Source organism: Canis aureus, chromosome 22 (genome assembly GCF_053574225.1).
Source record: "Canis aureus isolate CA01 chromosome 22, VMU_Caureus_v.1.0, whole genome shotgun sequence".
Taxonomy (NCBI): Eukaryota; Metazoa; Chordata; class Mammalia; order Carnivora; family Canidae; genus Canis; species Canis aureus.
In genome coordinates this window covers 21,155,985-21,182,574 of record NC_135632.1, presented here as the reverse complement: position 1 = coordinate 21,182,574, position 26,590 = coordinate 21,155,985, and the positions used below count along the sequence as shown (strand labels likewise).

At 51.5% G+C, this 26,590-nt stretch overlaps 1 protein-coding gene across 3 annotated transcripts in view; it reads left to right on the top strand.

Annotated features, from left to right (window-relative positions):
- The window catches only part of EPHB1 (EPH receptor B1), a 474,340-nt gene that overhangs the window by 33,563 nt on the left and 414,187 nt on the right, over positions 1-26,590 (top strand). Inside the window, exon 2 of one of the 3 annotated variants that reach the window (XM_077865054.1) lies at positions 19,592-19,651. The exons of 1 other annotated variant lie outside the window; for it this stretch is intronic. Coding sequence is in view for 1 of the 2 variants with exons in the window: in XM_077865053.1 (XP_077721179.1) it covers positions 7,982-8,039 (58 nt within the window). In the remaining variant the exon portion in view is untranslated. Of the gene's footprint in view, positions 1-7,622; positions 8,040-19,591; positions 19,652-26,590 lie in introns of those variants that run through there. One more of the 3 variants, XM_077865053.1, reaches the window with a different exon arrangement.

Genomic DNA, 26,590 nt, shown 5'->3' with positions numbered 1-26,590 from the left:
CCGAAAGAGTTTTATTTATTTATTAGACAGAAAGAGAGCACAAGCAGGGGGGAGCAGCAGAAGGAGAAGTAGAAGCAGGCTTCCCACTGAGCAGGGAGACCAATGTAGGGCTCGATCTCAGTACCCCGGGATCATGACCTGAGCTGAAGGCAGATGATTAACCGACTAAGCCTGTCAGGCCCGCCCCCCGCACCCCCCTTCCCTGTTCCAACTTTCTGCCTTGCATTCATTCAAAGCCTTGTTTCCAACTGATATACATTAAAATTCAAGCTATTAGATTTCCCAGAACAGGGACTAATCCCCACCCACACTGCAGTGTAAGCTCCCACATTTACTATTTGGGATTTTAGTACTTCTTTGTTTCTAGGCCCTTTGGGAATACTTCTTCTGAGCTCTGCAATATATTGAGAAGAAACTATTTTACACATTATTGAGTTTTTCTAGCTGTGTTTAGCAAGAAGTTTTGCAGGTTAACTTATTACCATGATTGAGAATTATTCTTTTACTATTTATTTTTCCCTTTGTTTTCGGTATTATTATTATTATTTGCCAACCTGAGTCTTTTTAACCAAGTCAGTTCATTTATACTTGTTATTGGAAGTGATTATGTTCCCATATATTCTTACTGTTTAAACTTCATTATGTTTATTAAATATTATTTCAATTCTTTTTTAAAAAAAATCTAGGGGTATATTTTGGTTTTGTCTTTTTCAGGATTTTCAAAGGCATATATATTTCTTTAAAGTATATTTATAAAAATTTTTAACTATTTAAATTGTTTTTAAACCAACTTCAATGATTTTAAAGCAATTTCAATATTTGTAAGATTCGAGCATTAAAAAAAAAACCCTACCCTGAATCCCACCCACGTGAACAGGGAATTTCACATAGCTCTGCTACCCTTCCTTAAATGCTTCTTCTCTTAAAAAAAAAAAAAAAGCTTCTTCTCTTTGTTCTTAATTAATATAATTCAAGTTATTAAATTTAGGATTTTGTCATCAGAATTTTAACAACATGTATATTCTTTATTGAGACTATTTTTGACATTTCAATTCAATTTATTAGTAGTTTGCAAACATTTAGACTTCTATCTTAATTGATTTTATTGCTTGTCACCAAATTTCATCTCTTTGTCATTTGAATATATTTTCAAGTAAATTTTTTTCTGAACAGTTGCAAGTTTTCTGGGACCTGAAAATATTTATTGCTTTCAGTATGCTGGAAATATATTTTCTGTGTCACAAATTTTCTCTTATAAAACTCTATAGCTCTGGTTGCATTTTCTTTTGGACCTTAGTGTTATGAAGTTAACAATCTTTATTCTACTGTAGGTGATCTGTTTGTCCATGTGTGTCCTTAGATAGATGTCAGATTTCTTTAAAATATCCATATGGTTCAAAAATGTTACCTAGATGTAACTATCAGGTTTTTGTTCAATTAGGACGAGGTTTATTCCTTCATAGCTCTGTCACTACTTTCATGGCATTTGTACTGGTATCTCCTTTAATAATGCACTTAGGGACTCTTTCAAGTCCCCAGGCCTTTGCAAGTATGGCCACAATTTTGCATGTGTTGGTTCTCTGTTTTCTGTCTTCCATGTGTTTTGTATTTTCTCTAGATGTTTTCCCTTTTTCTGTCCATTTTGTATTCATTCTTGGAGAGATTTTCCAATCTGTCTTCTACATCATTCATTTATTGCTCAACAGCAACATATCTGCTCTTTCCTGCTATACCAATGCGAAGTTAGATCCCTACACAGCATTTCTGTTTCTTGAAAACTCTCTTTCCCTCCCCTTCTATCATTCTGTTCTCTTTTAAGATTTCATTCATTCATTCATTCATTCATGAGAGACAGAGAGAGAGAGAGAAAAAAGCAGAGACATAGGCAGAGGGAGAAGCAGGCTTCCAGAGGGGAGCCCGATGAGGGACTCGATTCCAGGACTCTGGGATCACAACCTGAGCTAAAGGCAGACACTCATCCACTGAGCCACCAAGGTGCCCAGGTGCTCCTCTGTTGTCTTTTCTGCTTAACCTGGTTTCTTGTAAGCTTGTTCCTTTTACATGTCATTGTCTTCATGCATGCCAAGAAGCTTCCTGAAAATGTCTCCTGCCTGTGCAGAGCACCATCTTCAAAGGGATGCTTCCCTCTGGGTCCTGGAGGTGCTGTTCCTGCTCTTTATTCTGAAGTATTCCAACAGACCACGAGTGTCTTGATTCCTCTTTACTTTTCCTTGAGAAGTAAGAGATTCATTAGTTCTTGCTGTTTTTTGCTAGGCAAGATGAGTGGATTGGCTTTGGGCCCTCCATCTTTCTCTTGCTTGATGGTTGAATCATCTGTTTAGACCTACACTGGAGGGCCAGCCAATGTTCAATTGCCAATTGCCAACAGGCTTCATCTAGTATATATCTGCTCTACTGAGATGGCATCTTTCCCTAACCACCAGCCTGATTCTCTGGTGCTCTGATCTAATGTGTCATAGGAAAAACAATGCTCAGAAAGCTGCACAACTTCCATAGTTATTACTGTGCCTGCTCCAGCCTCTTGGCCAATCTTCATATCCTGAATACATTGTGCTTTCACCAGCCCATCTGTCTGGCCAGTTGTCTTGCTCATTTTTGGGCTCTTCTAGGGTATAAGAAGACCTTGGGGAAGGGAGGAAGATGACCTGGGAAAACTTCTTCATTCAGTGTGAAGCAGAAGCAACAAAACAAAGAATATTTACTCCATTCTCTGGTTAGTACAGATCTTGGGTATCTGAGTCAGGTATTGAGAGAGAGGGAATGACAACGTATCTTCCTATTTCTTCAAAGCAGGTTCTCCTTATAGAGGAGAAGTTGGCATATGTCATCCATGCTCTTGATAGGTTGTTCTCCATCCAGTTTCATCTGCCTTATAAGTATTGTCAGTTCCTTCCACATCCTGGCAATTAGGTTGTCTGTCAGAGTTCATTCACTTCGTTAGTGTGAGTCTTCATATTTGTCTGTGTTTGCTGGGACATGTTCCTGAGAAGCAAGGAAAGGCTTGCTGGAAGCTGCTTGCCAGAGGCCATTTTGTACAGAAAGCACCACAATGCATTTCAATGTCTCTCTTCCCAGCGAGCCCATGAGATCCTTAAAGGGAGGGGCTGGGCCACACATATCACTGAGTCCTCAGCACCTTGAAGGCTATGGACCCAGAACTGCTACCCAATACCTGTTGAAAGAACAAAAGCCCAGGTGGCTTAGTGGTTTAGCGCCACCTTCAGCCCAAGGCCTGATCCTGGAGACCCGGGATAGAGTCCCATGTCGGGCTCCCTGCATGGAGTCTGCTTCTCTCTCTGCCTGTGTCTCTGCCTCTCTCTCTCTTTGTGTGTCTCTCATGAATAAATAAATTAAAAAAAAATTAAAACAGAAAGAACAAAGGAAAGGAAGCTTTTTGTTATTTGTCTTATCTCCTCTTGTTAAAATGTTTCAAATGACTCGTAAATGGTTCACCTGCTTCTCTAAAAAGAATTGAAGAAAATGTATCTTGCAGCCCAAGAATCAAAGTAAAGGTAGCTTGGGTCACGGAGGGTATAACTAAAGCTTACATTTATGGAGTTAAGTATATTTAAAAAGAAAAAGATGGGATAAAGGAGCAACTTAATGTCTTTTCATGTACAAGATAGCCATATGATCATCCTCAGGATGGCTACTATTTGCCTACACTCTCCACAACTAGGGAGAATGAGGAAAACAGGCTTAAACTATAACAAGGGGGATGTAGCTTAGAGGTGAACAGATCCTTTCTGTAGGATAGCTTTATAACATACAGAATTGTCAAGAGAAGTTGTACAATTGTACTCACCAGAAATGTTTTTCAACCTTTTAGACAGACTCTTTAGAGGTGAGGGTGAATTGGGTGACTGCTCCAAACCTTCTAAGCAGAAGGGCTTCTGAGCCCTAGAAGAAGGGTCAAATTGCCCTTGGGTTCCTGGGAATCCTTAGCTGCTGGCTCAGAGGCAAGCATGTGTAGCTTTGAAGGAGTGATTTAGTGATACCAAATAGCTGGGTGATTAATCAAGAAAACAAGTGAGCATTTGACATCAGAGAGAAAAACAAAATAGCCAAGGAGATGCTTTGGGGAAAATAGGCACCCAGGCTTGGATTGCCCAACCAATGCTGTTTTCAGGGATATTTGCAAATCACAACCCATTGCAAGAGAAAGATCAATTTGCTGCACAGCTAAATTAATATTTAACTTGTTCAAGAAAAGTCAATCCCCTGGGTTATTAGAGAAATTAACAAAAGCCCTAAACTGATGCTATTCTTATCTGAGCCATCAGCATGCTCTCAAAGTCATCAATGCTGTTGTCCTCACCCCTTCTGATCTGAAGTGCCCCAACCCCACCCCATCTAACCCTCTCGTTTAACTCCCCCCCCCACTTCTTCCTATTCTTGTCACAGAACCCTTTCTTCAAACAAAACCTGGTAGCGATGCCCCTAAAACAAAAGGTTGCTAGAATAGAGGTGGGTCTGAGGCCCCATGCCCTGTTCACTTAGGTACTTCCCCACTTGGCCAACCCCTGAGATGACCTGAGAGCACGGTATTAAACACCTGGGCAAGAACAGTGACTCCCAAGTCTCACTGGTGCGGCAGAATCAATTGGGGCGGGGGCTATGAAATCATATTTGTGGGCATCCCTACTGACTTCAAATACCCAGGGGTGAAGCCTGGAAAATTAGAAGACATTTCATCAGAGATTCTTGTGTAATTTGGCTGGTATAGCCTGAAAGACCCTGGCAGAGTGCTCCTTGGGATCCCTGTACTTATGGTCTGCTGGGGTTCTTCCAGGAGTGATGTTTTGAAGTTGGACAATGGTCAGTTCTGTCTTCAGCCAGGTCTGAAAGAGCCACTCAGTACTGTCCAAAGAGATGGAGCATGAGACAGTGGGCGGGGTGACCAGCTGAGGGATATCAAGACATCCAGGGAGAGGCGGGGTTTGGCAAGAAGCAGGGTGGGAAACTCTACTCACTTCATCTCAGTTTTGTACGTAAATGTCCAGCACGGTGCTTGTATGCAGAAGGATGCATAACCAGAAGCCACCCACCCCCAACCATGTCTAACTGCACCATCACCCTTTAACTGTTGCCTTGCTTTACTGTCCTTGCTTTACATGCTGCTGCTGCTTTGTCATCCTTCCCCCACTGCTCTGTATCCTTCCTACGAGCAGGGACTATGTTGAGTCCCCACAGTGAGGCACAGGGCCTGCCTGGCTCATCACAAGTACTCAATAAATATTTGCTGAGTAAGTGGGTGAGTGTGTGGCTAGCCAGGTGCAGGGGAAGGGGAGCCTGGGTGTGGGTGTGGGTATGGGGATCAGGCTGGCTCAGCAGCCCAGGCCCAGAAGGCAGGTTTCAGGGAGCCTGCAGAGAAGTCTGGATGCCTTGCCAGAGTGGTTGGTCTTTCTTTAGCAGACAGTGAGGAGCCACTAGTTTTCTGTGCTGGGGAGAGATAAGATCAGGTTTGGCTTGAGAAAGATTAGTTTGGCAGCAGAGTGCAGAAAGATTAGAGGGGGAAGGAAAAGAAGCTGGGTGGCTGAGACTCTCCAGTTGTCCAGCTGAAGGAATATGGTCAGAACTGGGACAGGCTCATGGGTTTGGGACAAGGGCACTGGGAGGAAGAAGGTGGCAGGACAAGCTCTGCCAGACATGCCTGTCAAAAGTCTGTGACATAGTGAAGGAGAGAAAAGAGTCTGAGACTCATCCATCTGTCCACAAGTGAAGGGAGGGCAGGCGGTAGAAGAGCAGGTGAAGCTGCCAAGGAATTGTCCATTGAACTAGAGAGCAGAGGTTCCAGGGACAGAGGTGGTGAAGGGGCTTCTTTTGAGAGTTGAAGAGGGTCAGCAAGAAGCAGTAAGACAGGAGGAACACGGGGACCACAGAAAGGGAGGGCTGTGGGAGACTTGCCTGCCGGTCCCTGATGCAGTCACTGATGTGGAGGGTGCTGAGGATCTGGGCCAGTGATGGGTAACTGGGGGCGGGTCATTCCCATGGTGACTATTCCAGAGATGTTGGGACATATTCAAGGTATCTGGCAGGGCAGAGGGCAGCTGGCATGGCGTTGAGGTGGCTGATGCGGGAATGGATCTCCCTTTCAGGGGCAGAGTCAGGGTGGGATGGTGGGAGAGGGGAGAGGGAAGCAGTGCAAATGAGAGTGGGGGGAGACAAAGCGGTGTCAGGACAGGGACACAAATCTGGCTGTGACTGAGGGGGTGCACAGCAAGGGAGAGACTCTGCACACAGGTGGGAAACGGATTTAGCAAAGCTTGGGAAGGAGAGCAGAGAGCGCTGGACGGGTCACCACATCTGGCCATTGTTAACTCATTGACAACTCTGGGAAGGGCTTGGTGGGGAAGAGGCAGCCGCCTTTGCTGCTTTTAGGGGGGCCATCTAACAGGTCCTCCCTGACCCCATAGGGCCGGGCCATCATCAGCTCTGGGGTGGGGGTGATGGGGTGGGGACACTTCTCCAGCACAACATTACAGCCTCAAAGCAGGTCCTTGATTTAGAACACTATGTCCAGAGACAGGAAGGGAGCCGGGCCTGGGGGACTCACTCCTACCTCCAAGGCCCCCTCCTCTTGTTGCTGCCTATTCAGGTCCTTCCAACCCATGCTCAAGGCCTCACCCACGATCAGAGGGCCTTTCTCTGTGCCTCACCTTGCAAAGCCCTCTGCAGCCCCTCCTTCCATCTGTGTTTTTTATAGCAGGCTGTGTGGCCACCTGATAGTGTCCCACCTGACCTGACTTCTGGGGTCAAGCCTTCTGCATGCTCGCTCGTAGAATGCACTCAGAAGCGAAAACTAAAGCCCGCCAGAAACTTATGGAGGACTAGAGCAGCAGGGAGTTGGACATGAAGCCTATCCAGTGCCCTGCACACACTGGAGCAGTCGTCCAATCATTCTCTGAACCTCATTCATTCACTCACTCACTCACTCGCTCACTCAGTCAACAGATATACCTCATCGCCTTCTATGGGGCTGGCACTGCTCTAGGCATTGGGCATTCTGTAGTGAACAAAACAGACACGAATCCCGAGAATGGAGACCTTCTCCATTCTAATAGGAGGGAGGAAGACCACCAAACACATAATTGATTAGTAAAAGCCATACTGGGTCAGAAGGTGAAGTGCTATGACCAGGAGGGATAGGGTGTGCCTTCGGGTTGCACTGTAATGGGTGGTCAGGGTAGGTGTTGGTAAGATGAAATAAGAAAAAAAATATATATTGTTTAAAGCTCACCCCGTTCCGGTGGGCTAAAAGGAAGGGTAAGGACCGGCACCGGTTCCCCGGGCTGGGCCGCCTCGGTCGGGAGCGGGGCGCGGGGCGCGGGGCGCGGGGCGCGGGGCGCGGGGCGCACGGTGCGCTTCTCCGAGAGCACCACGAGGGGGAGCCCGGCCCCCTCCTAGCGCCTTCCAAGCCCTCCCGCACAGCCTCGCAAGCAAAAGTTTTTCTTAAACTAACAATGCCAGCGTAAGGAGGTGCTCGCGCCTGATTGGCCGGGGGAATTTTGCAGGTTTGATTCCTTGATTGGACAGGAGGTGTTAGGGGTGGAGAGAGAGCCGATGGTGGGGGATCCCGCGCCCTCCCCCGTCAGTCTGGCCGGCTCCGTCCTCCCGCAGGCTCCGCTGTAGCTCGCAATGTGACACCAGGACGCACACGCACTCGCGCGCTCTCCGGCTCACACTCCCTCGCCCTCCCTCACAGACACGCGCACGCACACACCCACCTCTCCCATAAACACACACACACACATGCACACCCACACCCACGCGCGCCCGCACCGCCCCACGCGCGCACACTCCCGCCCACGCCCACGCCGCGCTCCGGGGAGTCCGGTCCCAGCGAGAGCGCGAAAGGATACGGAGAAGCCACCGGCGGGGAGTGCAGCGGCGCCCTCCCCGCGCGGCCGCCTCGGCTCGGGCTCGGGCTCGGGCTCGGCCTGGGGGCCGCCGGCCGGCGATGGCCCCGGATTGCCTGCTGCTGCTCCTCCTGGCATCCGCAGCGGCCGCGATGGAAGGTAACGTGGCCTCCGCCGAGCGAGGCGGCGGCGGGCGGCGGGCTCCCCGGGGCCGCTCCGGCCGCTCCGACCCGAGGGCACGGCTGGGGGGGCGCCCCGGGCGCGGGGAAGGGCCGGGCTGGGCGGCACCCCCGGCGCGCCCCCGGCTGGCCCTGGCTCGCGGCGCCCTGCGGCCGGCTCGCCCGCCCCCGGTCCCGCGCCCCGGCGCTCGGGGCAGCGCGGGGTCCGCAGCCCGGCCCGGGGAGCACGGGGCCCGCTGCATTGCGGAGCGGGCGGGCGGGCGGTGCAGGCGGTGCGGGCGGTGCAGGCGGTGCAGGCGGGCGGGCTCCGGAGTGCGGACGCCGTCGGCTCCCTTCCCTTCCCTTCCCGTCCCGGCCGCGGACGCGCTTAGGGGGCCGTGCGCCGCCGATTCTTGTGCTCCGCTCGGGCGCGGCGGGCTCCGGGGCTCCGGGCTGGCGCCGAGCGCGGGCCCCCGGGAGGGGCGCGGAGTTCCTTGGCCGGGCCCTCGGGGCCGTCGGGTGGTCCCGCAGCCGTGGAGCCGCAGCTCCCCCGGGAGGCTCGGGGCGGGCGACGCGGGCACCCCCAGCCGTCCGGAGCCTGGGAATGGGGGCGCGGTGGGTGGCCGGTCGGTGCGGCCGAAGCTCTCCCAGCGGCGCCTCCTGCCCAGAGGGGAGACTCGCCGGCCCCGGGAGCGACGGGCAGGGACCCCCCCCACCCCCGCGCCCCGCGGCTTCAGCTTCGGCCGAGCTTCGGGCCAGCGCGCCCCCGGCCCCGCGCCTGGCGCAGCGGGGAGCCCCCGCGAATCCGCGTGGGAAATCCCTGCCGCGCTGCCCCCGCCGCCCCCGCCCCCTGCAGCCCCCCCCCCAGAGCGCCGCCCGGCCCGGGCCCCGCGGAGATGCTGCGGGCGGAGCGCCTGTCGGGGGCGGGGGCGGGCGGCCTCTCCGCCAGGACGACCCCCGCCGCCGCGCCCGGTTCTCCCTGCGCGCTCGTCGGGCCGCGCCGCGCCGACCCCGCGGCTGCTCCCGGGAGGCGCCTCCGTCCAGACCCCGCGGCCCGGGCCCTCCCCGCCGGGTCCCGCCTGCGTCCGGGGCGGCGCGGGGCGCGACGGTGGCTGCGGGGAAACCCCCCCGGCTTCCCCGAAGGTGGTGCTCGGTGCGCCCCCCGCTGCCCTTCCCGGCCGCCGGCCTGAGCGGAGGGCTCGGAGGTGGGGAGCGCGGGCGCCGGACAGCCCGCGGCGGAGATGCTCGCGCTGGACCTGCGGCGCCGAGGCTGGCAGCGCTGGGCACGGGGCGAGCCGGGCGCCGCCGCTTCCACGCCGCTTCCACGCCGCTTCCACGCCGCTTCCACGCCGCTCGGGGCCGCCGGGTGGGCGAGCGGGAGCCACGCGCCCGGCCCCCTGGGCTCCGTAGCGCCGGGGCTGCGCGTCCCCCCCCCCACCTCGCTTTCCGCGCCCGCGGGGGTCAGGGGCTGGGCCTCGGGGAGCAGACGGGTGCCCACTTTGGGAGCCCGGTCTCGGCACTGGGTCTGCACCGATGGAGGAGGACACATGCACGCGAGCAAAATTGTTTGGAGAGCAGGTGCGTGGGAGCACACCCGGCGTCTGGATGCCCGCAGTTTCCTTCCTAGACCGCTTCTGGGTGAGCTCTCCCTGCCTGCTGGGCTGGCGCTGCCCGGGAGAGGGTGCCCGGTGCGGGCGCCCAGCCGGGTCCCTGGGCCCTGCCACTGGGTCACCCGGAGGGGCTCACACTGTGGGAGTTGCGTGCCTTCTCTCAGCACAGCCCTGGAAACTTTGCCCGTAGCCTGGCAAGAGGAGCCTGAGTCCCTGGGCTGGACACCTCTCCAGCAAGGGTTAAAAGAAACGCCACATTCAGCAGAATATTAAAGCAGCCCCGCGTCCCTGCTCAGCGCGCAGGGAGAGTACACACCATTCACTCCCATCTCTCCTCCAGCGAACGCAGGCGGGTTCATTTTCTCCTCTTCACACACGGAGCCCAGCCGCCTTCCCGCCTGCCTGGCTGGGCCGGGGCCAGCGTCGTTCGGTTTGTGATGAGTGAGGCATAATTATCAGAAAAGTGGATCAATGAGCTGCCTGCACAGACAGCAGATCCCTCCCCAACTCTGCCGGGGGCTAGGGGCATCGCTGCTGACTTGGTCCCCCGAACGCGTCTGTCTTCTTTCCCGGGGCGGGGTCGGGGGAGCGCTCTGGGGTAATTGCACTGGGGTCTTAAGGCCAAGGGCAAGCAGCTCCAAGACCAGGCAGTTCCTCAGTCCAGGCTGGGGCAGGAACAAAGGGACACTGGCGGCCATGGGCCAGTTGGGGACACTTGGCCAGACAGGCAGGCTCCTACCAGACCCTCTGCCTGGGCAGAAGGAAAGAAGGGGCTGGTTGAGGTAGGGTGTGGGAAACCCTCACTGCAAGAGAGCACCCCTTCCCTCCTCTTCCCTCCTCTTCCCTCCTCTTCCCTCCTCTTCTCCATTCCTAGCCAGAGGCTCTGCTTTGTGGGGAGAGAGAGAGATGCCATTGCAGGGAAGGGCTCTCCTGGACTTTTAAAGTCTATTTTCAGAGGAGAACAGGGCAGGCTGGGAGGCAGGGATGTCGATATCCTCTGGCCTTCTGGACACAGAAGCAGGCCTTTTAGTCTCCAGACAAACACCTCCCTCTTCAAGCCCATGTCTTTTTACACTGGGTCTGGAGCTTGTTGGGAACCGGCTGCTGGACTCTTCGAGGGAAGGCAACCATCTGCATTCTCTGAGCTGCCCTTTGGCCTGTGCTCTTCAAAACAGGGTCTGGAGGCCTGGGCTTCTTTCAGGGTGTTTGTGCAGCAGTAGGACACGTTGGGCTGGCAGCAGACACCCCGCCCTCAGAGTGGACAAAGCCTGTTGGCCTCTCTGGGCAGCAGCCACCCAGAATCACTGAAAGCTTGTAGCATCCTCCCGGCTCCACCCCTGGCATCCACAAATGACTATGTACCTGCAGGTGGCCTCAGTGTCTGGATACTGGCTGACCAGAGCACGCCCACGAGACCTCTTAGGTGTGGCCTCAAGTAAAGTCCTGGCCTTGCCGTCCTGGAACCCGCACATGTGTTTGATTTGGTAGTAGATTTCTCAGGGTTTGACAGGAGGGGCTGCTGAGGCACGGATACATACCTGAGTTACCGTGCCCCTTTCTGGCATGCCACACCTTCAAACGCAAGGGCCCTGGGTTACAGGGTACACACTTAAATCTCCATTACAAGTTCTCGGTGAAAACCCCCCACGCTCCGCCCATGTGTCTACAACAGGCCACTGGGCTCCACACTGATTGGCTGTTTCTGCATTTTATGTTAATATTTCTTTGCTGTGTGTGCATCTGTTTTGGGCATCCATCAGTGTGCATGAGCGTACGAGCAGTAGCAGGCGCCAAAGATTAAAAAAAAAAAAATGTCTAGCAGAGAAAAGTAAATTTGAGGAAATTCTATTAGATGATTTTATTTTCTGTGCATGGTGGAAAGGTGCCTATTACTCAGTGTTTGTGGAGGGACCCCCTCAAGCCAGCGAATGGAATGCCGGTAAGGTAGGCAATGCTGCTCTGGGTAATTGCTTGAGAAAATTCTTGGCAGTGTAAACAGCTGCACAGGTTGGGTCCAGCCCCAGCTTGAAGTTTTCTGGGTCGACAGAGCAGAGTCGCCACCTGTGGTGCCGAGGAGCATGAGGAAGTCCTGCTGGGCCACATAGTATCCTGCCCCAGCCCCTCTTGCCATTTGGTGACCTGTGCAGACCCAGACTGAGATCCCAGAGCCCCTACCCTGGCGCCTCACAAGTACGGATCCTAACAACCAAGATGTGCTTTGGGAAAAGCCCTTGAGGCAGAGGCATGATATGGCATCCTTTACAGTTTCACGCATCTAGAAGTAGTCTTGGATAAAATAGATTGGACCAAAGAAACAGGGTGGTGCCAGGGAGTGCATGACAGCACCTTGACCCCTTCCTCCAGAACGAGTGTCTGGACCCACCCCCAGCCCACTTACCATACACTATGTATTCTCTGGTTGGTTGATTGAATTTCATGAATTTGGGGTGGTGGAGAAAGGTGTAGGGTCAGGAATGGGGTCTGGCCATGAGGATGGGGCTGAGTCCACATGAGGTGGAGACAAATGGCTGGATTGTGAAGCCAGGGTACTCCCCGTAGATTTTTCATCCTCCTACTCTGTGGCTTGGGGAAATCACCTAGTCCCCCTGGCCAAGTGTCTTTCTCTGTACTGCGGGGTCATGACTCACCTTTCAAGTTGGACGAGTTATATATGTTACAGGGTATATCTGTACTATCTTAAAAATTAAGGTGCTCTTAAAGTCAAAGATACTTTTTGATTATTGAAACAAAACAGTCAACTGGGCATGTATAGCTAGTCTCTAAGAGTTCTTAATGACACTCAGATTTGGAAGCAGAGCATGTGCCAGTGTGAGCAAAGGATGGAAACAAATTTTTAAAAAAGATTTTATTTATTTATTCATGAGAGAAAGAGAGAGAGAGGCAAAGACACAGGCAGAGGGAAAAGCAGGCTCCATGCAGGGAGCCCGAAGTGGGACTCGATCCTGGGAGCCCAGGATCACACCCTGGGCAGAAGGGAGGCGCTAAACCGCTGAGCCACCCAGGGATCCCCCTGGAAACAATTTTAAAAACCAAAAGAGGGGAGTATAATCTTGGGCAGTGGTTCTCAGGCTTCAGAAAGCCTCACGGCACCTAGGCAATTTGTAATAGACTCCTGGGAGCTCACTCCAAAAGTTCAGCAGGTCTGGATGGACCCTGAGAATCTGCTTCTGGTCTCTCTAGACGCTTCCTGGAGACATTGCCCGGGGAGAGGTTCTCAGCTAAGCTACATTCAGAAATCATGGGTAGTCTTGCTCCCTTTTGCACTTGCTGAGTCAGAATGGCCTGGACATCTGCATTTTAACAGAGGGCTCCAGTGGTTCAGGTGCAGGCAGCCTGGCACCGGTGTATTTGGGAATTGCCGATAATAGCCAATACTTTACACTAGGTGTTGTTCTAGGTGCTTTACATAAATTAATTCACTTAATCTGCACAACAACTGTATCAAGTAGGTGCTGTTACCAACCCTACTCCCATTTTTCAGGTGAGAAGACTGAGGTACAGAGTAGATAAGTCATTTGCTAAGGTCATAGCTAGTTAAATGGCAGTGCATCTGAACCCAGGTGGTCAGGTTCTGGAGTCCGCGTTCATAACCATCCACCTGACTACACCACTCTTAGTGTGTTTTGCATGAAAAAAGGCTCGTATCAGCCCAAGTCCACGGGCAGAAAGAATTCTGGTGCTAATTCAGCCACTGGCCTTGGGTGCTTCATTGATTCCTGGGCACTCCATGTTCCCATGGTCCTGGGAGAAGAGGTGAGTGAAGTGCTCAGATAATCTCAGTACTTCAGCTCGAACACCAGTCTCCACGTAGCCCCTTCCTGCCCCTTTCTCACCTCCTATCCCTACTCCCACCACACACACACACACACACACACACACACGCACACACGCACACACAGTTAGAGACCAGCACTGCAGCATGGCTTCTGATGAGGAATCTAGTAGAAAAACCGGAGTATCTTTCTTCCCCTCCCTGGCCCGGCCAGCTCTCCTAAGGAAGAAATGATTACAGACAAGTGTCCCCAAAGGAGATGGGCCTGGGCACCCCGTGCATTCCGGGGGTAGTGGAGGGGGCACATGAGACCCTTGCCTGTCTCCACCTGACCGCCTAGAGCACATCCCTCCCCCTGGACTTCGGGAGTCTGCGTTCCCTGGAAGAGCTCCCTTTATGTCTCCCTCTTCTGCACTAGCCACTTAAGCAACCTGAATATTTCTATCAGATTTCCATGTCTTCAAAGGTGGTGGGGAAACAGAGCATTGGATGCCTGCCCTTCTGAGGAAATTACTAGAGTAATAAAGTAACACCCTGGGAGAGATTTCATAGTTAAAAGCAAAATAGTACATGAGAAATGCCTCAGCTCCTTCCGTGGATTCCACTTCAATTTCAGCAACAGTTGGGGCTCTTGGTCAGAGTGTCTGACGGTGCTTGGCGAGGGGGCATCGACCGGCCAGCTCAGGGCCATCGAAGACCCCTGACCTCTGATGTCTGAGCTGCCTCGCTGGCCTGTGTTGATCGCTCATCTGGGGGTTAGGGAAACGGGAATATGCTTTCTAGGGAGGCCTGGAGGATGGGGGGGCTGGTTCTCTGCTAATGGAAAACTGCTTTCCACCTGACCGAAGCCTCAGAGAGCAGCCAGATGCACGCTTTGCTCCCTCTCTCCTTGTGCCTCAGTCTCCCCGTTGTTGACTCAGCCTGGAGGGGGGGTCACTATGGTGGAGAGGGTAATGGGGGCTTAGGGTGGGGGCAGACCCTGGGGTAGAAGCAGTGCTGGAAGTAGGGGGGTTGACAATTATAAAACTGGGGCGCAGTGGGGTATGGCGACCCCCCTGGCTACTTGTGGGTGGCATGGGGCTCCTCAGAGGTTGGTGCGGTTTCTGCAGGGGCAGCTCAGGACCTGGGTTTTGGGCAGCAGAGATGAGTGAGGGCCTCAGCCTCGTGCCTTCCACGAGGCAGGCCCTGTTCTAGGACCTCCCACTGGCCAGCAGCAGGCCCAGGCCTGTGTAGGTGGTGCAGGCCGCACTGGGGCTGCGTCCCCGCTGGTCCCACGTAGTGTCACCTGCCAGTGCAACTGGCTTGTCAGTTTGCCTCTAACGCAATCAAGGAGAAGGCTTCATTTCCACAGCCTAGAAAAGGCATCTCGCTCACCTGCTCACTCGCTCGCCAGCCGGATGGGGTGTTCCTCAGCTTCTGAGAGAATGCCCAGAGCTGAAGACCTGGGAGCCCTTCACCGTGCTGGAAGACCCTGCCGGTGACTAGGGCTTCAGGATGAGCCATCTGCTAAAGGGGGAAAAATGGTGAGCGGGAGAAGGACCTGTTTCCCCCTGCATCACCTGTGGAGGTGTCCCTCCAGGGCAGGTGAAACCCTGGCAGCCCAGACACGCCATTAGCAGCTGCTTAAGGACGCTGCGCTGTCCCCTCATGGAAGGTTCCCCTGGAGTTCTCTGTAGCAGAACTGGGCCAACGTGGACACGCACAGGAAATTTCTTGAGAATTACCAGGACTCATTTCTGCCTGTGGATTGCACCTGAGGCCCTGAGTCTCTCCTCTCTCCCCTCCCACTTCCTGACAGCAAGTGACAAAATGACTGATTTGAATTTAACCTCCTTGCTCTGCTTCTCCATCCCCCAGTGGAGGTGATAATGAGCAGAGAAATGGGCAGAGGCAGGTGGCAAGGAGGGGAGGGGACAAGCGAGTGGAGCTGGGGCCCTGGGCTGTAGCCTAGCACTGGCCTCTGAGGGGTCTCAGAAGCTCTAGGGAGCTGAGACAAGGGGTAGGACTTGAAGGGAAGAAGCTTCCCAGAAATCCTATAGTCTCGTGGCACTAGAACCGGGACTGAACTAAGCTCCCATCCACCGTTGAGCCTTTACCACCTGCTGGTGCCTGTGTGTGTCTTGATCCCATACCCTTAATATCCAAGGACTCATTCTCCCACTTTACAGGGGAGGAAGCCAAGGCACTGAAGGGTTGTTACTGCTTCAAGAGCTAAGATTCAAACTGACCTTCTGACAAGTAGGATGACTCCCCAGGCCTCTGCCTCCCCATTCAGCACCTTTTCCATTAACGTCGCTTATTCAGGAATTAATTCAAGGAGCATCTATTAAGCATCAGTTGTTCACTGTCCTGCCAGGTGCTATCAAAGGTTCCAGACAGTGCCATGGGTCTCCACATTCAGGTTCCTGTGGCCAGGCTCTTCCTTTGCTTTCTGGAATTGCCCTACTTGTGCCCCCAGCTGGAAGAAACCTGTTTTCCTTCCGGTTTGCCTTTTCCTGCATGCTCTTTGCCTCTCCTGTGTGCTCCCCAGCAGGCAGACTGTGGTCATGATAGGTTTTTGTTTTTGTTTTTTTTCTGTATGTCCATCTGGCACTTGTTTCTGATGAGCTGTTTTGCTTAGGAGGTTGCAATTTAGCACCTGTGCCTGGCTTTTAGGGGTGGGAGTTGGAGGGAGTTTGGGGAGCAGAGTCCCCGTGGGTCTCCTGGAGCTCCCTTCACAGGCTCATCCTCCAGGGGAAAGGAGAGCTATGGGTGCTCACCTTTGGGGACCTCCCTGGCTTCTGTCTTGTGGGTCCTGTCCTACCTCGGGCATTGTTGCTTCTTGAGTTTTGGCTGCTCCCTCCCTCCACCCCCCCCCCCACCTGGCCAGGTGCAGACACGGTGACATCAGAGGAGGACACTGGGATTTGGCATCAGCTTTGAGCACAGAAGGGTGTGTGGGAGGATGGGGAGGAGAGCAACCCCTCAGTGTCTTAGTCTCACTGGGCAGTGACTGGTCCCCCGTGGGACTGTGACTGTGGAAAGGGCTGAGCAGGAGGACTGGGTTGATTGCACGCAGCTCCATCGACGCTGGCAGCAGAGAGAATGCCTTATCTGTGAGAGGCAGCAGGCCTGCAGTTAATTATGCTGTTGTTTTCCTCTTGCTGTTTTTCTAACACATCAAGGTAGGACCTTTGCCCTTGGCTTTCTCATTGATGCTGAGGCTGGAACTGAGTGGTGAGCCTGGAGGAGGGGAGAGGGAGAGGAGGAGCCTCACTGGGGAAGGGACCCATCCAGGTATGCTTTCTGCCCCTTTGGCAATGCATCCAAAGGGCCTGGGTGGAGGAGCACAAACTATAATTTTTGGGGCAAGAAAGAGGGCCTCAATATCATCAGAAAATGCTTTGAGTTTTGGCAGATGCTCAGGGGCTTGTGTTGGGCACTGGTCGGACCAAACTTGGGTGTCAGACCACAGATTGGTATTTTGGTTTATCCTGGCCACCATGTATGGGAATCTCTTCCAGCATCTTCCTGACCAGTGCAAGACCCTTCACAATCCAGGCTTTCCTTTCCTCTTCTCCTCCTGGCCAGCAGCATCACCTGCTGCGTCATTTCCCCCTACTCTGCACAGGCACACACACACTACACAAGTACATACATCTGGGCGTCATCCCATTTTCTTTTTTTCCATCTGTGCAGAGGCCAAACTGAGCTTCTGCTGCTGTGTGCCTCTGGGTCAGCACCTGCCTGCTCTGCCTTTGTTGCATTTCTCACTGATCTTTTCTTGGCTATTCTTTAGAATTCATGGTCACCTCCTCATGGAAGCCTTCCTTCCAGCCCCAGGCTGGATTAGGTGGCCTCCTGGTCACTACCACAGCTGCCTGTGCCTCCCTCTGGTTTGTAGTTGTGTGTTGCTTTCACTGGATACCCCATAGCGCTGTGAGCCTCTGAAGGGTGGGGCTCTATCTTAATTGTCATGATATCCCCAGCAAGTGGCACGTAGGTAGCATCGATAAGTGTGTGTTGTGTGAAAACCTGGGATCATGTCCTGTATAGTAGTTTAATAAAACATCTCTGCAAAATTTTTGATGCCCTTCTTATCAAATATTAAGTCCCAGCTCCTCTCCCCTTCAATCTGGGTTGGCCTTACTCACTCTCATGAATAGAATATGGCAGAAGTGATCCTGCAGGACGTTGGAAGTGACATCAGAGAGGATTCCAGCCTCTGCCTGGCTCTCTCTCCTGGCATGCTGGAGACCCAGCCACCATATTGTGAGGAAGCCCAGGTGACATGGAGAGGCCATGTGTAGATGTTCCAGTGCTACAGCCCCAGCTCAGATCCCAGCCCTCTGCTAGCATCAAATGCCAGACATTGGAGTGAAGGGGTTCCAGATGGTTTTAGCCCCCAGCCTTCTAACCATCTCTGTTGACTCCCAGTGGGAAGAGACAGGCTTTCCTCACTGAGTCCTGTCCAAATCACAGATCTGAGAACAAAATAGATGTTGTTACTGTTTAAAACTATCAAGTTGTGGGTTGGTCTGTTATACAACAATTGATAAGCAAAACATCCTAGCAGAAATAGAAGAAGAAAAATGGATGGTTTAGAGAAGACCAGAGGGGATTTACTGGAAAGCTGGGGAGCGGGGGAGATGTGGTATGTCATTCATTCAACATCTAACATGTATTTCTTAGCCTCCTACTATGTGCTAGGCTGTATGAGTAAAACAGGATATGTCTTAGCTCTTGGGGTGGGGGGGGGCAGTCATTAAGACAACAGATAACATAGAATATAATTTTAGGAAAGTGCTGTGAAGGGATAAACAAGGTGATGTGATAGAAAATGACAGGCTTGTACAGGCTTGGACAACTTGAAATGAGGGAGAAGATGGGGAATGGAAGGCCTCTCTCTGTGAATACGTGAAGGCTGGTCTGCCAAACAGGTTAGCTTTACTCTGGATGCAAGATAGATTTTTGACTTATGAAATTCTTTCCAGCCAAGCTGAACCAAGATGCAGTGGGCTGCCTTGAGGGATGATCAGTCCCATCCCAGGTCTCCACGTGAGGGCTGAGCCACTCCCAGACCGGAGATCCCAGATTCTACAAGAAGGAAATGAGGAGTGGGAGCAAAGAAACAAAACTGACAGCTTTGCTTAGAAGCCATCAGTTTCATGACTACTCATGCAGAACACAGTTATTGAACATCTGCATGAAAAACATTGTACTTGAAACTGAAAACATGAAGGTAAAGAAGCCATTCCTTCAAGGAGCCACCTATTGACAGACTGGTGGGGGAGACAGACCACAGGCTGGAAGAAGACATATGGAGTCTGATAAATGTGGTATACCAGTTACACGCCAGCTGCTAGAAGAGACCAGATGAGAGGGTCATACTTCCAGCGGGAAGGATTGGGGAAGGAGTGTGTGTATGTGCATGATGGGCGTGTGCATGCATGTGTGTATGTGGGAGACAGACCATAGAGAGATCCAGGGTGGAGGTCCTTGGAGGATGGGTAGAAATTTGTCAGATAGAGATGCGAGTGGGTAGGAAGGGGAAAGCAAGCCTGGATTATTCTTACTCCTTGTCTCCTGGAGGTGGAAATCTCCATCAAAGGCTTTGCCTATTCTATTAGCCATATCTTTGGTTGTAGGGACAGATGTTCAACTCAAGTGGGAGGAAAGCAAAGGGCAGGGGTGAAGACTGGCACTTGTTATTACCAGACAGCATGGTAATAACTTTGGTTATGATTATATGTGGGGCCACTAGTGCAGTGTCAGGACTCAATCTCCCTTTTCCCATTCCTTATCTCTGTGCCTGTGTCAGCCAGGGTCTTGGCAGAGAACAGACGGCACTCTCGAAAGGTTGATTTAGGAGAGTTTAGTGAAGAGACTCTTTGTGGAGTTCTGAATGGGGTTAAGGGAATCACTGCAGATGGGGATGCAGCCAGGGGCTGGCAACAGTCATGGAAGCCATGACTCCCCACAGCCTGCAGGGCAAGGGGAGGGAAGGTGCTATGGAGACCTGGCAAGAGCTGGAGCATGGGAGAGGGCTCCCTGACCAGGAGCTGTAGATATAGGTAGAGGAATGCAGCTGCTGCCCAAACCATGTGGGACCAGAGAAGGGGCACTGTATTCCCTGAACTCCTTCACTTGCACTTTCTCTCTTCCTGCCAGCACTTCCCATTGGACGAACTCAGCAAGGAGGCAGGAGGCATGGAAGCCTGCTTCAGAAAGGTCAGTCTCCTGAGGCTCAGAAGAGAGCAAAGAAAGGTAGAGAATGGATCTGAGGGGACAATGAACAGAATCATTTTTTGTTGACTTCATCCTCAGGCAGGCCTTCTGCAAGATGGTCATGTGGCCACTGGCAGCTCAAACTCACATTCTTTGGAAACTTCCACAGAAAGATAAATGCTCACTCCCAGGAGCTCTAGCAAAAGCCCTGGAACTTTTGTCTCCTTGGCCTTCCTTGGGTGCTAAGCCCCTCTTGGCGAGGCTTGGGGTGCAACTACCTCTGGGGCTGGGGGGAGAGGGTTAGCCCAGACCCATCTGAAGCACCTGGCCTGAAATGAGGACTGGCTCCCCACAAAAAGTCAGGGTGTTGTTATAAGATGCAGGAGTGGGTGTTCAACCTTTCTGCATAACTGGATCATGGAACATGATGAAGAGCAGTAAAGGAAAGGATGTGGGCCGTGGGTAGGGGAGGGGCAGATGGGGCCTGCTGTGTCTGTGGTGCTCCTGGTAGACCTGGGAAAAGCTGCAGAAACTGAAGGTCATGGGGAGAAGTAACAACCCAAGGTGGCTGGGCAAACAGCTTCTTTCTGGATGAGAATGTTCCCTACATTCCTGAGCATCATGACCAAACTCGAAGTCATGAACAGACAAACAGCAGGGGTGTTTGGCTACAAGTAGTGATTTCATGACAAGGGTATCTCAGCCAGACTTTGAAGGAGGAGGTCTCCTATTTGGGGCAAGATGAAAAAACACTGCATGAGGGGCCCTACCTCTCACTGTCGCTCTCAGGGTTGCAGCATAGATAGCAGAACATCTTAACCTAATCACTGCATTTAAATTGGACCCAGTGGAGAGCAAGAATGAAAGAAATGCAAACTCCTGGGAACATGGGATGGCTCCTTTCCCTTCATGTCTTGGCGTTTTCAATCCTGGCTTAGTCTCACCTGGAATTTCCATTTTATATCAGTAGTTTGTTTGTTTTCATTCATTCATTCATTCATTCATTCATTCATTCATGAGACACACACACACACACACACACACACACAGAGAGAGAAAGGCAGAGACATAGGCAGAGGGAGACATAGGCATCGGGAGAGCCAGATACAGAACTCGATCCCAGAACCCTGGGATCATGACCTGAGCCAAAAGCAGATGCTCAACCGCTGAGCCACCCAGTCGTCCCCATCAGTAGAATATTTATCTGCTGTGCTCTGTGCGGTATTTGTCAAGGCTCTGAGACTTGTATAAAGAAGGCGGGTCTTCAGAGTCCTTCGCAGACTTTTTCCTTCATACTTTAGAGGTCTCTTCCTCTCTTGAGGAATCTGCTTAGAATATATCAGAGGAGGACTCCATTTGCCCTTCCAAATTCCCTGCTCTTGGCTCCAACTTTCCTCTACTCCCAGCCAAGCAGAAAAAGAACAGTTTCAATTTTTTTTTTTTAACACAGTAGCACAATGCTGCTGCTCTGCATGAAAACCCGTGGTTTTCTTTTTCCAATCAGAAGAAAGTAATTTTCCTTTCACTCACCTGACTAACTTGTTCAAAGCGTCCCCACCCCACCCTTTTCTGATATCTCGCTGCTAAGTATTTGCCAATTCATTTGCATCTCAATGGTTCCTTAGCAACTATCGTACCCTCGGGATTAGGTACAAAGCTGCTCTCTGACACAGACCGCCTGGGCTACATTGCCCTCTTTTACGGTGCCTGAGTTCCCAAACCCAGCCTGCCCTGCCCAGACTCGAAACACAAAACAAACAGCAAACAAACACGAAACCCGGTTACTCACAACTGCACAGGTTCTGCATTACAATGCACTTCCTCCTCACCTTATCAGAGCATGCACGCTTCCAGGCGACCCTTGCACAGAGATGCCCCCAGTGGCCTGTTAGCCCCTGAAAACCGTCCTCTAATACCTGTCTCCAGAGAGACTCCAGATCTCAGCATCAGAGGAGAGTCCCGTCTCCTTCAGGCAGGCGGGGAATGAGGTCCCTCTGACAGATCCAGGTGTGAGGAAGGTGCGAGGGCCAGAGCGCAGGGCATCGCTGCTTCCTGGGCCACCGTCACAGGCTGTGTCCTGCCAGGAGCGACCCCGGTTTGCTACCTATTGGTGAGCTCTCGGGTTAAATGTCAAGAAAGTTCTATTTAGCATACTTAGGCGACTCTCTTCATCTGCGGTCCTAGGAACTGTCACTATTCACTTGACTAGAGAATGATTGCCCACGTGAATATGCCAAGTGTGTGCGTTTTCTCTAGTCCTGGCAGTTGATGTTCTTTCTCTGGTTGGGCTGGTGGCCGAGGGCGGCACGGGCGGAGAGCGTGTGTCTGTGTGTGCGTCTGTGTGTGCATTTACGCAGATGATATAGACAGACAGTGACACTGGACCATTTAGCAAATTAGAGTATTCCACCCCGAGGAGGTGGTGCTGTTTCTGTAGCGCACCAGGCCTCCGCCACCAGGGCTCAGCGGCATGGAACAGCCTGGCAAATGGAAGACACTATTCAGAAAAGGACAATGAGAACAGAGCTCATTCTACGGTAGGGCTGACCTTTGCGACTCCCACTTCACGTTGTTATTAAATATCGGGAAGAGACTGAAAGAACAATTATAGTATTGTCATCATGTATAAGCGCACAAAGCAAGCCATTCCCGAGGAGGCTCTGGCTCGGCTGAGCCTGACAAAAGCGGGGCACTCAGCTACGGCGCTGATTTTCTTCTCTGGAAGTTGTCTTCATTATTTAGCACAGCAGAAAACCCTGAACGTGCCGTGCGCACTGCTGCCATCGCAGGTTCCAGAAAGCTCAGATGTCAGGGAGGGAAGAGGTGGAGGTGCTTGGATCTCTACTCGCATCCCTGTGGACTGCCATGTGGAGTCTTGGTTGCAGCCGGCTTGATGGCCTGGGCCTAGCTGGGTGATGGCTCTGGGGGTTCTGGGGGGCGTTCGCTGTGCTGCGCTGGTTTCTTTCATAGGAGGCCCGGGAGTGCCTGGCTTTCCCATGAAGAGGTAGGTGTCCTATAGAGAAGGATCACGGGAGCTCCTGTGGCCACGGCCTCCTACACACCCACCCACCTAAGTTTGCCACCCAACTATGCCGAAGACGAGGGCCCACCACAGAGGTCATCTTAACAGGTGGGAATTCCACACCTGGGCCTAGGCGCTGCCCTGCAGTGTCACTTTCTCCCATGGAGATCTGCATCGAGACCCGTGTTTCTCAGCCTTCTCGTTGCAACTCTAAGGAGTCTTTTTTTTTTTTATTTATTTTTTTTAACTCTAAGGAGTCTTTAGAGACTTTTTCTTCTTGAGCACTCCACGCCCTATGAAATGTAGTATGTACAGATGCACTGCATGTCTGTTCATGTACTGAGGCTTTTTGATGGACCCCAAACCATTGTAATATTTAAGTGTTTTTGTTCCCCTGTGTCCCCCAAGAATCAGTTTTCACCTCCATTCGGAATCAATCCATGACTGAAACGAAATAAGCCTGGCAGCCAAGTAGCCAGCTCTCAGCTGAGTTAGACCACTGCTTTGCACCATCTGTTTCTCCATCGAACTTTTACCCAGTGTGGCACCGACCTGTTGGAAGAGGTGTCCACCTTGGCTGATCCAGGAGGTCCCCTGCTGGCTGGGATTAACCTTTAGTTGTTGGGTCCTGGGGCACAAGGTCACCAGAAGCCTCAGGCAGTGGTGATTTACCAGTAGGGGTGGAAGTATTTCATACTTTAACAAGCGTGGCTTTATCAGCGTGTACTTTCTGAATGGCAGCCCTGAGCTTACCAGATTTGAAAATAGTTTTTTGAGTCTGTGGTCTATTTTTTTTTATTGTGATTTTAATTTTTTTAAAAAAAATTTGATTTAAATTCCAGTTAGTAATATTAGCTTCAGGTGTACAGTTTAGTGATTCAGCACTTCCATACAACACCAGTGCTCATCACCATAAGTGCACTCCTTAATCCCCACCTGGGTCCATTTTCTTTAAATAAATAAATTTTCTTGATATAACTTACATTCAGTAACAGTCACCAATTTTAACTGTATAGTCCCTTGAGACTTGACAAACGAATATGGTTGTGTAGCCATCGTACAAACACGATACAGAATATTTTCATTACCCTCATGTCCCTTCACTGTCATTCCCCTCCCTGTCCTCTTATTCTCTCTCAACAACTGAGCTGATTTCTGGCTCTCTAGTTTTGCCTTTTCTAGAAGTTCATATAAATGGAATCGTAGCATATGTTTGCCTTCTTTCACTCAGCATAATGCATTTGAGATTCATCATGTTGTTTTGTGTATCACTGGTTCCTTCCTTTTTATTGCTGAGTACCATCCCCATTGCATAGATAAATCATGGTTGGTTTATCCGTCCAACAGTTGATGGGCGTTTTTTCCTAGTTTCTAGTTTTTGGCTTTTTTGAATAAAGCTACTGTGAGTACATGTCTTCATATGGACACAAAATGAAAAATAGGTTTGCATTTCTCTTGGTTAAGTACCTAAGAGCGGAATTGCTGGAGAATATGGTAAATGTATGTTTGACTTTACGAGATTGCCAATTTGTTTTCCAGAGTGGCTGCACCACCTTGCATTCCTACCAGAAACATATGAGAGTCCTGGTTGCTCCACATCCTTACTGACAGCTGATATTGCCAGTCTTTTAAGTTTTAACCATTCTCTTAGCCATATAATGGCATCTCATTGTGGTTTCCCCGTACATTTCTGTAGTGACTAGTGATGTGCTTTTCACATGCTTCTTAGTCCTTCATATATATTCTTTGATGAAATGCATGTTCAGATCCTTTGTCCATTTTTATTGTTGGGTTGTCTGTTCTGGGTCCATTTTCAACTTGGATGGTTGTTTGGAGGCTACAGAGGAATGCCACCCCTACTTCTGCGTGTCTGGGTTGCTGTGTTGTGCTAAGAAGACCATGGTTTGTTACCTGCTGGGTCTTATTCCTGGAGTGGAGGTAGAGATGGACCAAGATCTTCCCCACAGGGATGGTTATTAGTTATCAGGGATGAAGTACATCCCCAGATAGGGGCCAGGACCCTGGAAAGTGAGCTGTCACTATGTGACTATGTGAGCCTCCATAGGAAACCCAGCTTTGGGTGAACCAGGATTGTGTTCCTGGTATTTATTTCCCGTGTGTCATCCCCAAATACTAACCTCGTCTCCACTATACTCCTGGATATGAAGGAAGGACTTGTGCCCTGATCCCTGCTTGGTATTGCAGGAGGAACTGTCTCCCCATTGGTGGCAGCAGAAATCAGGTAGATGTCCCCAAGGATTCTGCTTCCCTGGGGTGTTCTTATTAGAGGTATCTTTTGGTTTAGGGTTTTATTTTTATGAAGAAAGGTGTGATTTTCCCATGAAGGGTATTCTCATCCTACACAGGGAATCACATGCAGGCTCAGGCCAGATGCTCAGGGCTGGGCACCCCAGGCTGCTCATCACCTTGTTCCTGCCACTCCAACTCCGAAGGGGTTTCACAGCCCTTCTGATTGGTGCTATGTTCAAGCTGCAGAAGATGCCTTTGGCTCATTTCTGAACTTTAGATGACAGACTCGGGATTCCACAGGCTTTCTAACACTGGGGATGATGTACGTGCTTCAGCCATGCCTACTGTGATTTGCATGATGATCAGTGATCACAGTAATCGTGGGGGAGGTGACAGATGACAAGGATGCAGAGAGACCTGCTGTGGTGTCATCAAAGATTGGTATGCTGAGCCGGGTCCCACGTCACTTCTCACAAGTACCTCTTGTGCCCATGAGCAAAGCTGTGGTTGGTGCTATGTCCTTTCTGGCTGTGGGCAGCACAGGGTCCCCCAGAATCCAGCCCAGGGCCAGGCACTTGGTAAATGTGAAGGGATGGATGAATGGATGAGTGGATGGACAGGGTCTCTGTTATACTGCGTAGGTCACTCAGGGAGAGGCTGATGCAGGTGCCCCCACAGCATAAAGCCAGGGACTCATGTCAAACAAAAGAGACCATAGCAGATGAGAGCCTGAAGATCTGATTGTGGAGACATGACTGGGGTGACCAGTGCTGGGTACAGAGACCCAAGGTCAGATGAAGAGCTGCCATTGTAAGGCCTGTTTCTAGGGGAATCCTAGGGGTAAGCTGTGCCTCAGATATTTGGAGATGGAGAGTGGTGGGGAGTACATCATGGGAGAAGTAGCAGAAGCAGAGGTGTGGCAATGAGAAAGGGAAGCAAGTGCCTGGAAAGGAGAGGCAGGTGCCTGGAATAGCAGGTGAGTGCTCAGGGGTACAGCTGGTTGGTCAGTGCTGTGGAAAGTGAGAGGACGGAGAGTTTGGAGTAGGCTGGGTTAGCCAGGGTGGCTTCCTGAAGGTGGGGGTAAATTTTGAAGGAAAAAGAGAGTTTGCTGTGGTAAAGGAGGGAAGGCATAGGTCTTCCTTCCATCCAGACTGGCCCAGTCCAAGCTGACATCATCTGGGGTGGTGAACTAGCAGACAGGTCTGTTTCTGTGATGCATGCCCCTCTGTCTAGGACATCGTGGCTCTACAAAGGGCAGGAACTGTTCCTGTGAGGGAGGGCCCAACATCACTGCTTCGTCCTGAATCCTGTGGCCCAGTTGACATTGCCCACATGGTTCACCTAGAGGAAAGCAAGATGTTTCTTGCAATGCTCTGGACCAGCTTTTCACTAGCTATTTACTTTGGTCTCATGCTCTGTGTGGTCCGTGGGCTTCACCTGAGAGCTCCTTGGAAATGCAGTATCTCCAGGCCTCGCCTCATAGTGACCAAATTCAGATCCACCTTGATCAAGAGTCCTAGGCTTTTGATTTCTGAGTCAGGGAAGGAGCCTCTTTTTAAGAAAAACAAAAAACAAAAAACAGATCTTATTTATTTATTTGAGAGGGAGGGTGCTGAGTGCACATGAGCAGGTGTGGGAGGAGCAGAGGGAGAGGGAGAAGTAGACTCCTA